The sequence below is a fragment of the Rhinatrema bivittatum genome, chromosome 8 (genome assembly GCF_901001135.1).
Source record: "Rhinatrema bivittatum chromosome 8, aRhiBiv1.1, whole genome shotgun sequence".
NCBI classification, from domain to species: domain Eukaryota; kingdom Metazoa; phylum Chordata; class Amphibia; order Gymnophiona; family Rhinatrematidae; genus Rhinatrema; species Rhinatrema bivittatum.
In genome coordinates this window covers 118,545,904-118,560,107 of record NC_042622.1, presented here as the reverse complement: position 1 = coordinate 118,560,107, position 14,204 = coordinate 118,545,904, and the positions used below count along the sequence as shown (strand labels likewise).

At 43.7% G+C, this 14,204-nt stretch overlaps 1 protein-coding gene across 5 annotated transcripts in view; it reads left to right on the top strand.

Moving 5' to 3' along the window:
• The window catches only part of RABGAP1 (RAB GTPase activating protein 1), a 545,250-nt gene that overhangs the window by 231,225 nt on the left and 299,821 nt on the right, over positions 1–14,204 (top strand). For all 5 annotated transcript variants that reach the window (XM_029610918.1, XM_029610917.1, XM_029610919.1 and 2 more), the window contains exon 11: positions 13,044–13,218. In XM_029610918.1, coding sequence (XP_029466778.1) covers positions 13,044–13,218 — 175 coding nt within the window. The remainder of the gene's footprint in view (positions 1–13,043; positions 13,219–14,204) is intronic.

Sequence of the window (14,204 nt, the reverse complement as noted above, 5' to 3'; positions counted from 1 at the left end):
TGTAGTATTGCCGTTTCATAGATAGGGTTGTTACTGTTTGAGAGCGTTCCATAATACAGGTATAACTTTGTGCGGATTAATGTGTGTGCATTATTGCAGATCTTGGGACTATGTTAGGTGCTATACTTCTCTTTCCATTTCTCCAGGTTTGCACTGCATGCAGAGTGACTTTTTATGGTTTCCATTCCAGTTTCTGTATCCATATTTATAATTTGTGGTTTTTCTGTACTTTGTGAAGGTCAGTTCTGGGTGTGTGACCGCGGTGACATATTTTACTAGCATGTAGGCATTTGTATCAATCTTATTTGTTGTGTTTTCTCAATAGGATATGCATTAGTGGTAAATTACTGTCTTTTCATAAGGAAGGCTATTGTGCCTGGTAGTAAAGGGAGTTTGTTTTGCTTTTATTGAGATGTCATCAGGACTAAAATATCTTTTTTGTAGGAAGAGTTGTATAGGGGAATGCCCTAGTTCTGCTCTGCACCATTGCTGGGGGTCGAGGGGGTTCCTGTGGATGCAGAGTATATGTTTACATTTAGGCCCTGTGACGGTCACATGTTCAGTGTGTCACGCATGTTAGAACCATCTGTCAGGTGTTCTCCCGGCCAAAAAATGTTCAGACCACTGTGCTAGAGGATTTAAATCCCACAATTTTTGTATCTCTGAAACCTGGATGAATGACAAAGATAATGCACTATTAAACCAAATTGCCAATCCTAACTATATTTCATTTTCCTAGAATTAAACGAAAAGATGGGGGGGCTTATTAATAATTAGAAAAGAAAAAAGTTAGTACCCTACAAATTAGAGATTAAACACCCTCATGAGGTTCGCAATTCTAAAATCGCCACAATTAAACTTAGGACTGGTATATTGTCCACTGGGTATAGTACAGAAAGATTGCTCTCCACTGATTGAATTAATCACTCAGGCGTTTCTATATCCAGGTTCTACATTAATTGTAGGAGACTTTAGTCTACATGTAGTTAAAACACTGAGAACCGTGGCCTGTAAGTCATCCATCAGAAGGCTGTACAATTATCTGGATAGTAATGGATCGCTTCTTGAAGATAGCATATTTTGTGCCCTTACCTTCACCACCATCCACGACCAATCTTGCACATCATTTCTTTAAGGAAATCTTCCGATATCTGGGCATATGCGGACTCTTGCCCTAATTATGCTCGCAATAAGTCATCTCATCAGCAACCCTTGAGGTCTTCTCCACCTCTGCCCATCGTGGAAAAGCATTGTGGACTTGCCAGAGTAGACAGTATCCTCAAATGGTATAGACAGGTCCAGTCTGTGAGGTATGGGCTAATGAAATGATGGGGGCAAATTTAGTGGGGAGGGAGCCTTTAGATGAAGGTGCAGCGTGCTTAACCAAACTAATGTTCTAGGTGAGAGAGAAGGTGCAGGGCACTCTTCTGTAGATTTTGGCAGCTTTATAAAGAAGTTGGGTTCTTTCCCTGATGGTTAGAAGATTGGTTGCTGTTTGTTGGCTGCTGGTGTTGTCGTAGTCAAGGATACTGGAAGGGGTACTTTGGGGTGTCCTGCCATGGATGATGACGAGGGGAAAGTTCCCAGAAGATTCACACGAGTATATAATTGTTAGAACTTTGCCCACGGTAGTATAATTGTTCCCAGTTCTGTTGCTCAGAGGACATAGGCCTGGAGAAAGACTTTTCAGGGTTTGGTTGGTTCTTTCTGCTAAACCGTTAAATTTAGGGTGGTTATAATCAAAGAGAGGTTTCTTTCAAAATTTAGTAGATGAATTGTACCTCCTGGTCGCTCGTTTGTTTGGATAGGCCATGTATTCGGAAGATTTCCTTAAAGAAATGATGTGTCAAGATTGGTCGTGGATGGTGGTGAAGGTAAGGGCACAAAATATGCTATCTTCAAGAAGCGATCCATTAATCCAGATAATTGTACAGAGCCTTCTGATGGATGAAGGTCAGTAATAGTGGATATATGGGTCCAAAGCTTGTCCAAGATGGGCAGAGGTGGAGAAGACCTCAAGGGTGCTGATGAGATGACTTATTGCGAGCATAATTAGGGCAAGAGTCCGCATATGCCCAGATATCTGGGACCACTGGTATTTGCATGATAGTAAGTCCATGGTCTCCCAGTTTGGAGTTATGTCCCCACTTAAGTATGTTTCTCTCTAAGACGTGCGGGGGTACTATGGTTTTACCAGCTGGGATTGAGAGGGAGGTGGGTAGTGAGAATTTTGGCTGGGTCCAAGATGAATTGGGGTTCATTGGCAGCATTTGAGGGATCAAATGAATGGGATAAAAGCATCACTCTGGCATTCTTCTTAGCTGGAAGAAAGATGATGTGGAAGTTGAATCTATTGAAAAATAAGGACCAGTAAGCTGGCAGGTTTGGAGCCTTTTGACCTCCTGGAGGTAAAAAAAGATTTTTTTTGGTCAGTTTGAGATGGTGAAGGATATTTGGCCCCCTCTGGGATGTTGCCCCTCTTTTAGAGGGAGCTTGATGCCAAACGTTTCCTGATCTCTAATGGTGATCATTTTTTTCCATGGGGAGAATTTTCTGGGGAAAACAAAAAAGGCCAAGGATGAAATTGTTCTTTTGAGGCTGCCTGAGAAAGGACTGCTCGGCTCAGATCGAGGAGTCATCTACCTCAAGGAAGAAGGGCTGATCCAGGTCAGGATGCTGCAAAAGGATGTGAATGCGAACACCTCTTTTAATTGTTCAAAGGTCCCGGATGACATCCTTGGGCCAATCCTTGGGAGTGGCTTCTCTGTGGTTAGGGTTGTGAGTGGCACAGTAAGCGAAGAGTAATGGGGAATAAACTGGCGATAATAAGTTTTGCAGAGCTTTGAATCCTACAGATCAATCTACTGCATATGAAGAGATTATGACAGACAGTTTTGATGTCAGGAGCGTGTGTGTGAGATGTTTCGATAAATCTGCGGATCTTGTATGCAGTACAATAACTGATGTCATGATTTCTAACATGATTATTAGTTGGATTAACTTGGCTATCTTGAGATTCTTTTAGAAACTTTCTTTCCCCACTTTGTCCCGATTTGTTTGGAATTTGGTTCTTCTGAGTTTTTATTTCCATAGCTTTTGCTAAGTTATGTTGAAGGGACAGTTTTGAAAGGGATTCCATGGATAAAAGGTGTTTTATTCTGGGGAGAGAAAGCTTTGTAAAATTGCTCTCCTTCCCCCACCTTGAGAGGTTAGGGTGGGCTCCCTTAAGTATGCATAGGGATTTCATTTTGAAATCTCAACACCTGCTTAACCTGCATACTTTATTTATTTATTTTTTCTATACCGGTGTTCGATTTTACATATCAACATCGGTTTCCATTCAACCAAAACTGCAGGAAATCAGGCGTTTCCTTTGTCTAATACATTGAACATTTGTCTAAATCATTGAACAATTGTACATGAAAGTGGTTAACAAGGGATATGAATGGAACATGGAAATGGTGAACGAGGGAGAGGAACATTAATGGAGGTCAAAGTGAAAGGAACTCTTATGTTGTAAACAGGCTTAGGATTTACGTCTTATTAGTTAGGACAAGGTGGAAGAGCTTCTATTTTACAGTACTTTACACCTGCAAAGTACTCCAATACAGACTTCTTTGCAGCATCAGCCTACCCTAGGTTTTCAATGGAAAACTCCGCAGGTTTCCCTTTGAAAATCAGCTTACAAGCCATTGGGTAGTTTTAAATATTAGTTAATTAGAGGTTTTATATACCGTCATATCCATGTGAAAATCACTAGATCACCACGGTTTATAGTGTTGACAATCCCTAATTATAATATACCATGTATCACAAATTGATTATAGAAGAATCATAAACAGCAGAATCATTCACAATTATTATTTGATCTAAACAAAGGGGAACATCATGTGGTTTCCATACATTAATATTTTATATCTTATTTTTGTTTGTGTATATACTTTAATAGTGCAACTAAAATGAATGATTAGTGCTGTATCTGCTCTGTTAATTTTTTATTGCATTGTCCGGGCTTAAAATAAATATAAAAGTAAATCATTCTTGCCCTTTTATTATTTTTTAATTTTTTTAAATACATTTTTGTGCAACACTAGCAGCTTTTCTTGAGAAGTGGAAATGTTTATATTGCTTCTAAATGTTAATACTACTTTGTTTATTCAAATGGTACAAATATAAACAAGGGTTCTCATATTGTGTGGTGTTTTACATATTTATTTATTACTAAATAGGATGGACTTTTGTGAACCTTGTACTTAATTGCCTTCTATTAGATTGAAAAACATCTGATTTAAGGAGTTTTTTTCTTTCTTTCTACAATTGATTCTTTATTTGTTAAGTATAAAATTTGAGTAAGCTCTCTAACAAATCAGACCTACCAAGACCAGGGATTTTTCTAACTTGTTAATATATATCTGCTGCTCATTTGAGTCTAGCAATTGGCTACCATTGAGAGTTGGCTTTGGTGTAATACTCGAGAGATGTTATAGAAACCAAAAACAGTGTGGTGGGTATTGCAAAGTCCAAAACTAGGATCTACTCCACTCATCCGTTTAACAGTTTACCTTCTTGTCATACATTCAGCGGCCGATTCAGTAAAAGTCGCGGGAGAGCGGGCGCACACACAGGCCATTCCTTCTGTGCGCGCGATTCAGTATTTAAATGAGGGCCCCGCGGTATAAAAAAGAGGCGCTAGGGACACTAGTGCGTCCCTAGCGCCTCTTTTTTGACAGTAGTGGCGGCTGTCAGCGTGTTTGACAGCTGACACTCAATATTGCTGGCGTCTGTTGTTCAAACCCGCTGACAGCCACGGGTTTGGAAACCGGACGTCAGCAAAATTGAGCGTCCGGTTTCAAGCTGCGGGCTGATTTAAAATTTTTATTTTTTTTAATTTTTAATTATTACTTTGGGACCTCCGACTTAATATCGCCATGATATTAAGTCAGAGGGTGTACAGAAAAGCAGTTTTTACTGCTTTTCTGTACACTTTTCCAGTGTCTGCAGAAATTAACGCCTACCTTGGTTAGGCGCTAATTTCTGAAAGTAAAATGTGTGGCTTGGCTGTACATTTTACTTAGTGAATCGCGCGGGGGAATAACTAATAGGGCCATCAACATGCATTTGCATGTTGCGGGCGTTATTAGTTTTGGGGGGGGTTGGACGCGCGTTTTCGACATGCTATTACCCCCTTACTGAATAAGGGGTACTTAATATCGCCATGATATTAAGTCAGAGGGTGTAACAGAAAAGCAGTTTTACTGCTTTTCTGTACACTTTTCCAGTGTCGGCAGAATAAGGGGTACTTAATAAGGGGTAAAGCTAGCGCGTCAAACAAGCGTCCAACCCCCCCAAAACTAATAACGCCCGCAACATGCAAATGCATGTTGATGGCCTAACCAAAGGTAGGCGTTAATTTCTGCCGACACTGGAAAAGTGTACAGAAAAGCAGTAAAAACTGCTTTTCTGTACACCCTCTGACTTAATATCATGGCGATATTAAGTCGGAGGTCCCAAAGTAAATAATTAAAAAGAAAAAAAAAAATAAAAATTTTAAATCGGCCCGCGGCCTGAAACCGGATGCTCAATTTTGCCGGCGTCCGGTTTCCAAACCTGTGGCTGTCAGTGGGTTTGAGAACAGATGCCGGCAAAATTGAGCGTCAGCTGTCAAACTCGCTGACAGCCGCCGCTCCTGTCAAAAAAGAGGCGCTAGGGACGCACTAGTGTCCCTAGCGCCTCTTTTTACCGCGGGCCCTCATTTAAATACTGAATCGCGCGCACAGAAGAATGGCCTGTGTGCGCGCCCGCTCCTCCCGCGACTTTTTACTGAATCGGCCTGAATGTATGACAAGAAGGTAAACTGTTAACGGATGAGTGAGTAGATCCTGGTTTTGGACTTACAAATACCACCACACTGTTTTTGGTTTCTGTTAACATCTCTCAAGTATTACAACCAAAGCCAACTCTCAATGGTAGCCAATTGCTAAGACTCAAATGAGCAGCAGATATATATTAACAAGTCAGAAAATCCCTGTCTTGGTAGGTCTGATTTGTTAGAGAGCTTACTCAAATTTTATACTTAAATAAAGAATCAATTGTAGAAAGAAAGGGGTAATAGCGCGTTTTCGACGTGCTATTACCCCTTACTGAATAAGGGGTAAAGCTAGCGCGTCGAAAACGCGAGTCCAAACACGGGTTAACAGTGCCTGATTGTGCCTTACATTTAGTTTTTTAGGAATCTTTATAGCCCTCTTTTCAAAGAGAAACTCCCACAAACAATTGACTCTGGGACTCGTGACGCCTCTTGGGCTCCCTTCGGCATCTTGCCCTTTTTCCATTCCCGAAATAATTACATGTTACACATTAATCTTGGTATTAATTGGCCACAGCTTTTATTAACATAACAGTTAATATGAACTTAACATTATAACAGTTCACCCACCCAGGCCAATCCGACAGTCTCACCGCTACTGGAACCACGCCCCCCTTTTTCAGCCTGCCATGATTCTAGCAAGGCGACATCACTTCTGACCCCCTGCCGCGTTTACAAGCAAGGGGGCCCTGCCTCCGGGCGTGGTCCCCGCCCCTTTTACAACCTGCCTTTTGTCAGCCCCGCGGCTGACCTAGGTCTAATAATTCTCTGTTGGCCCGGGTACCCGCCCTCAGTGCCAGGTAGTGTTTAAACTTGCCTGGTTGCCCCCCCAAACCAAACCTTAGCTGCAGCCCTTTTACACCCATGTGTAGTTCCTTTCAAGTACCTCTTGTATTTCGTTATTGAAAAGGTCGTACCCGATATCAGATAGGTGTACTCTGTCCTGCCGGTAAAAAACCTTTGCACTGTTCATCGGCCCATGCGTACCGTATCTGACAGCCCCCCCATGTGCACCAACCATCCTCAGACCTGTTTGTTTAACTTCTTCCGGGCTCTCCCCCATAACTTTGTTTTGCAAATTTAATGCGTGATATTATGTCGGACCAGCAAATCAGCACTTCCGGGAACCCTGATTGTATTTCCCATAGGTCCCTCTTCATCTGCCGTAACAGTTGTCTTCATGACATTGCCCCTAAATCGTTCCCACCCAGGTGTATTATTATTATCCCAGGACAAGCAGGATTGCTAGTCCTCATATATGGGTGACGTCACTGACGGAGCCCTATTGCGGGAAAACTTTCTGTCATTCTAGAAACTTCTGACTGCCCTGTGAGGCCACTTGAGCATGCCCAGCATGCCATGATATTCTCTGCCACAGGGGTCTCTCTCTAGTCTTCGATTTTCCGTGCAGCTGTAAGCATCGCGGATCAAGGAGCCTTGTGAGTTTACCTCACAATATTTCTGACTGAAAAGTCAATGATTTTCTCCCAAAGGGGATCTCTCTCTCTCAGTTTTCCACCGGCCGGTGAGTAAACTCAGTCTCATTTTTACTTTTAGTAAAAACTTTTTCTCATTTTCCTTTCCCATTTTTTCATCGACGGCTGTTGACAAAAAATGGCTTCCGGATTTAAAAAATGTCTCGGTTTGTAACAGAATAATGTCCATAACAGATCCACACCTAGAGTGTGTTATCTGTTTGGGAGACAAACACGACGTTTCATCCTGCCCTCAATGTGCAGAGATGACTCCTAAAGGAAGAAAACTTCGACAGGAGAAGATGGAACATCTCTTTCACCTCCAGCTCCTTCCTTCTCTTTCATCATCAACGAAGTCGTCTCCAGTGGGGGTTGCGAAGCAAATTTTATTGAAAAAACGTCATCTGGAGGGATCAGGAGATCATCCATCGCCGTCGACGGCATCAATAAGGTCGGTAGTCAAATATCAACCAAAACATTGACTCCAGCGACGCCCCTCTCCCTGGAGGAACCAACCGCTAAACGGCAGAAACCTCAGGAAACTCCGCTACCTTCGGCACCTGGGCCTATACCTGCATCGATCGAACCTCCACAGGGATCTGCGGACGTGATATCGACACCTACACCGCCACCGCATTCAGCTGCTCTGCCTGCACCAGCTGTATTGCAGGAATTGTCAAATTTTATTAGACAAGCGGTGCTCCAGGCCCTGAAGGAATACACACCTACTCCGGCGACGATGCTGGTGCCATCACAGATACCGGTGATTACACAGAGGTCGGTGACCATACCGATGCTGACGACCCCGTCGATGCTGGTGTCGATACTGATACAGACTATTCCATCGATGCTGGTACCCACACCGATTCCAGTAAAGGTGCCGCCAACACGACCACCGAAGATACCGACGCCATCGTGGGTTCCGGCGCCATCACCATCAATGCCACTCTCTCCCGGGGACCCGGGAAACCCAGAACTAGCACTTTACCATCTTCTAATGAAGAGATTAGATGAGGTGGTCGGTGCTCTTCCTCCCAAACCTGGGAAAGAACACCTAGAGGAGTCACACTTGGAAGATCCACAACCAGGTCCTTCTGGGATTCCTAGACCGCCTAGAACATCCACAATTTCTCCACCTGAACAGGATCCATATGACACTTGGAGTGATTCACACTCAGATACCTCATCTGAAGCCTTCATGTCAGATCCCTCACCACCGGATCCAAGGAAAAAATCACCACCGGAAGATTTCACATTCACAACCTTTGTCCAGGAAATGGCTGACACCATCCCATTCACCTTGGTCACAGAGCAGGACGTCAGGCAGCAAACATTGGAGATTCTTCAATTCGTGGACCCCCCAAAACAAGTGTTAGCTGTACCAGTCCATGATGTCCTTTTACAATTACAACATCGGATCTGGGAACATCCCTGCTCAGTGCCAGCTGTTAACAAGAGAATGGGCACTACATATTTGGTGCAGTCTGTTCCTGGCTACCAAAAATCACAGCTTCCTCACCAGTCAGTAGTGGTAGAATCTGCACAGAAGAAGTCCAAGAGAATTAGACCACATTCTTCAAATCCCCCAGGTAAAGATCACAGATTTTTAGATTCCCTGAGATGGAAAGTCTTCCAAGGGGCCATGTTAAATTCTAGGATATCTTCATATCAATTGTACATGACCCAGTACCAAAGAAATTTGTGGAAGCAAATACAGGACTTTATTCCATCACTTCCATCACAGCATCAGGAAGCAGCCCAAATGATTATTCATAAAGGGCTAGAAGCAGGCAAACACGAGGTCCGTGTGGCCTATGATGGTTTCGAGACAGCTTCCAGAGTTGCTGCATCGGGTATAAGTGCCAGATGTTGGGCATGGCTTAAAGCCTTGGACCTCAGGCCTGAAGTCCAGGACAAGTTAGTAGATCTCCCATGTCTTGGTGATAATCTTTTCGGATCTAAGGTACAGGATGCAGTTGCTCAATTAAAAGAGCATACCGAAACCCTAAGGCAGCTTTCAGTGATTCCCCAGGATCCACCTACGCAGCCAATTCGTAAGGCCTCAAAGGAAGGATTCTAGAAGACCTTTCTACAGACAGAGGCGGTACTACCCCCCTACATCTAGGAGCAGGTCTTCTAGGCCACAACAAAGGACTCAGCCCAGACAGCCTCGACTGTCCAGGCCCGATCATTGGTCCACATTGCGATGGATCGTCTTTTGTTATGACACTTATCAATCTGAGATATGCTCTGGTCCAGGTCCATATGTTGCACGGTATTGCCTTGCTGTCCTCCTGCAGTGCATCTCTGCCTTTTTTCTTTTTTCTGTCTCTTGAATTTTTCCTTCCTTCCATAAGTCGGAAGATGTCGGAAGATGTCGATGCATTTTCTCTTTTTAATCCTTTTTCGCAGCTTTCTAGGCACGCTTACCCATAGAGGGGCTACACTGTTCGCCGGCGGTGAGGCTGCTGCTGCCTCTCCATGTGCTGACTGTGCCCGGGTTAAGCTGTCCTTGTCTCTGCTATCGAAGTCTGAAGATGAGCTACTGTCACTGGAACTTGAACTGTACCTTCTCCTCCGCTTTCCGCCTTTCTTTTTTGACACATGCACTACTGCCTTGTCGGCGAGGGGCTGTGGAATTGAAACATTAGGCTCTGATAACTCACCCAGCTGTTGTTGCGCGAGCCCAGCTTCTGCTGCGACTGCGTCCACCGCACCCACCTCCAGTAGTATCATGCCCTCTCCGTCGCTATCGGTCATTGCACTGGTTGTCTCACACTGTTGGGTCTCTCCTTTGGACTGACTATTGGTCGCAGTGTTAGTACTATTTCTTCTTCTTGGCGTGTGTCTGGCCTGTCCGCTGCGCCCTGCTGCCAGTGAATTCTCATCATCTCCCCCTTGGACCTCTTGGTTATTCCGCATGCCATGCTGCCCCTGCCAATATCCCCACGGATATACTGGGTATGGCATCCCTCCAGGGTAGGCCGTTTGTGACCATTGCGGGAATGTGTTAGGTCCTGGGCTGCTGCTACTGCCATCGGTGCTGGCTGGCGGCATCCAAGGTCCGCAGGCCCAAGATGGAGGGAACCCCGGCAAATAAGGGAAACCCATAGTCTGTGTCTGGTCCCCTGTGCCTGGGTTCGCACCTGCGGTGTTATTCTTGCAGTTTAGTGCCGTCGTATGCCGCCCCCTGCTTCGTTGTGGGACCCGTGTCCTCATCGCCCCACGATCCACGTTCCGCCCGTTCGTACGCTCGGTACCGCGTTGAGGAGGGTCCCTTCCACGACCTCTCCCCTCCGCCGTCCTCATTCCCCTTTGGCTCTTCGGGCTCTGAGTAGAGGGCGCCTCTCTGCCCCACGTAGCGGGTTCTCGTTCCCATTCCCATTGGGTACTCACTGTTCTGCTGATCTTGTTCTCTTGTGCTTGATGCCCTATTTCTTTCACTCCTGGATGGGGGCGGCTGCCTGACCCGGAAGGCTACCCTGCACCCTGGTGTCTTCCTTTTCTTCTCTTTCTCAGTGCAGTTCTTTTTAAAGATTAACAAAAAAAATTTTTTTTTAAATTTGCTGCCGTGTGAACCCTGTTTTTGAGTTCCACGTGGCTGCCGTCCTTCTTGCAGTCCTTCTTGGCTGTTCCTGAGTCATCGGCTGTGTTCCTCCGGGTTTTTATTTTTGTTTTGGTTAAATTATTTTATTTTTTTGGTCCCCGAAGAAATCGCCGCCTCCGCGAGCAATTTCAACATGTGTTCAGCGATGCGGGCCGCGCCACAGCCGTGCCTATGATGCTGGTCCCCGGGGAGAGGTGAAAGAGGCCTGCTGTGACGCGGCTCATGCCTTAAGTGTAGGAGCTCAGATTCCTATGAACAATCGTTGAATGAGAAAAACTGAAAATCTCTGATTAACAACGCCAGCATTGAAACGCACAGCCATTTTAAATGTACTAACATTTGATACGCAATGGAATGCACTACGCACTTACATACTGACATTCAGTGAAACGCACTACCATTTTGTAATAATATTTTGTATTGTATTAATACGATTGCTGCTATAAAATGTCGATCATATCATGTCTATTAAATGACGTGTGTAGTGGTCTGATTGTAATCTACACCTACTTGAAAGAATGTATAAAAGCCCACTCCCCACGGGGAGTGGCATGCAGTTTGTTCTAAGCCTTTGTCTTAGCTGCATCTTGCTGGCAATAAAAGTCTATCTTTACGGATCAGTTGTCTGGACCTCTTTCCTGACTAAATTAAGACGGTTACATAAGTACCCGGGCCGACATCATCAGGGCCGGCCGCGGTTGTTCCCGATGACGCCGGACCACAGGAATGCCCCCCGTCCCCCGTGCATGGCGACATCACCGATGTCATCGGGACGTGCTGGAGCGCCCCGATGACGCCAGCCCTCGGAGCGCAGGAGCGCTTCGAGGCCATCGGCCAGTGCCGCTGCGCTGGGGCATCCCGCCCGTCTTCGGCCCACGGCCCCAGGTAAGCCGTGGGCCCTTCGCATGCACCGCGGGCCCACCTAGTTTTTCAAATATTTAATCCTTATTTGTCAGATAATGCAGGTTCATCATTTTCTTTTGTTTAAAGCTCATTTTAAGCAAATACAACATCTCTGCAGCACTTTTGAATGGCCTGTTTAGCCTCTTAAGCTCTGTTGATTACCAAATGTTGCATTGTCTCTTGTATATTAGTGGCATATTGTTGGAATGAAAGTACGAAGCTGAAAGTGAGTTTTTATCACTTTCATGGCATTATTTTGACAGTTTCAGTAATTGTCTATACATTGATTTACTGGTTGTTGACATTACAATCTATTAAATGAAAATTTTATTTACGATTCATTTTATTCGCTCAGCAGAAATAGGAGGGACTGATTATCTCTGCACTGGGAAACCTACAGTCCTCAAGGGCCACACACTGGACAGATTTTTAGGATATCTCTAATGAATATGTATGCTGTAGATTTACATACACAGTACTTCAGCTGTATGCAAAGCTATTTCAGGCATATTCATTAGGGATATTCTGAAAACCCAACTGGTGTGCAGTCCTTGAGAACTGAAGTTTCCCCATCCCTGCCTTATCTTATTTTGATCCTTAACTGGAAGAGAGAGATCCTAACACCCATCGTCCCATTTCCTCATTGACTATAAAATAGAGCCAAGTGCAAATATTGTCCAGTGCCCATTAACAGAAATCCTCTTCGGTGTTCGTTTGAAAACCTTTGTTGTAACTTTGGAATGATATAACACAAGAAGGATTCTATTTTTACCACGAGGAACTAGCTTAGAAAGTTCTATCTATAATCTGTATCTTCACAATTGGGGAAAGTAAAATGAAATTGGGAGAATGAGACTTGGAAAGGAAAAGCCTTCTGTTGCAATTTGTGTGGCATTTTTTTCTTTCTTTTATATTCTGTACTTACATTTTTAAAAATGCTTAATTATAGTTTTATTTCACCTACTGTGTTTATTTTGTTCAGGCATAATATTTAATCTTACCATGCACACTCCTAGTGGTTAGAAGAAATGGAGGAAAGGCCAGACATTAAAAAATGGTATAAGTTCTTCAGAGCAGAAAGGGTTAGCAGGCCAAAAGCACAAATTGGTTAGAAGCAATTTAAGATTTGATATTTCCTATGTGCTTTAGAATGTGTTTGTTGCTATTATTACTACATTGCATTTCTTTTTAGACAGAACAAAAGGAAAGGAAGAGCAACACTGACACATTGTATGAGGTGGTCTGTTTAGAAAGTGAATCAGAAAGAGAGAGAAGGAAAACTACAGCGAGCCCCTCGATCTGTATTCCACAATCCGGATCTCAGAGTTCAATCATTCCATCGCCCCCAGAGGATGATGAAGAGGAAGGTAAGGCATTGGTCATGATGATTAGACAATATTTTTGTTAATGAGCATCTGAAGTTTTTTCTGTAGTACCAGTTATAAACCATGACTTTCTTTCCTTAAATACCTCCCCAGTTAATTGTAATATTGGATGTGAAGCTCTGTTGATATTTGAAGGCTAAAGAGGATGCTTTCTTTAGGAAGAATCCTTCAAACCCTATTCTTGCCTGCAGGGCTTATTCCTAAGTTCAAACCATTTAATTGTTTTAGATACAAATGTAATGAATTGGTGATTAACTGCCTTCTAGCATTTGCTTCTGATTGGTAAGCCAAGGTTTAAAAGAGGCATATTAACAGCCAGGAACCTAGCTACTCATATTTCATTATTGAAATGGATACATAGTGGGTCTTTTTTTTTTTTTTTTTGGGGGGGGGGGGGGGGGGGGGTTTACAAACAAACAACTTACTGCAATACCAACACTGTTTTTTCTTCCTGAGTACATATAATTCTTGTATTTCGGGTGTATGCCATCTTAGACCTAATTTTTAGTGTAACATGGGATTTGGTGCTAGAAGGACTCCTGGGGGAATTCTGCGCAAAATAATTTAAAATTCTGCATACAAAAACTTAAAATTCTGCGAAATTTCTGCAAACTTTATATTGGTTAAAATAACACAATTTACATGACAGTCTTTAAGTAATTACATTTTAAATTAATACAGAAAAAAGTTATTACTTAAAGATGTAGAATTTTAAATATTTTGAGCAGAATTTCCCTAGAAATTCACTGTAAGAGTGTCCCTTCCACTTGCTCTTCCTACTCCCCTGGCCATTTTGCCCTCTCAGGCCCCCAACTCCTCCACCTGCCAGTATCTCTCACCGCCATTTCTAGGCTCAACCCCTTCCACTCTATCACCACTCCCAGAGTTTGACCCCGTTCTCAGTACTGCCCCTCACACCAGGCTCCCTCTCTCACACATAGGCTCCCTCTCTCTAGTGCACATACACA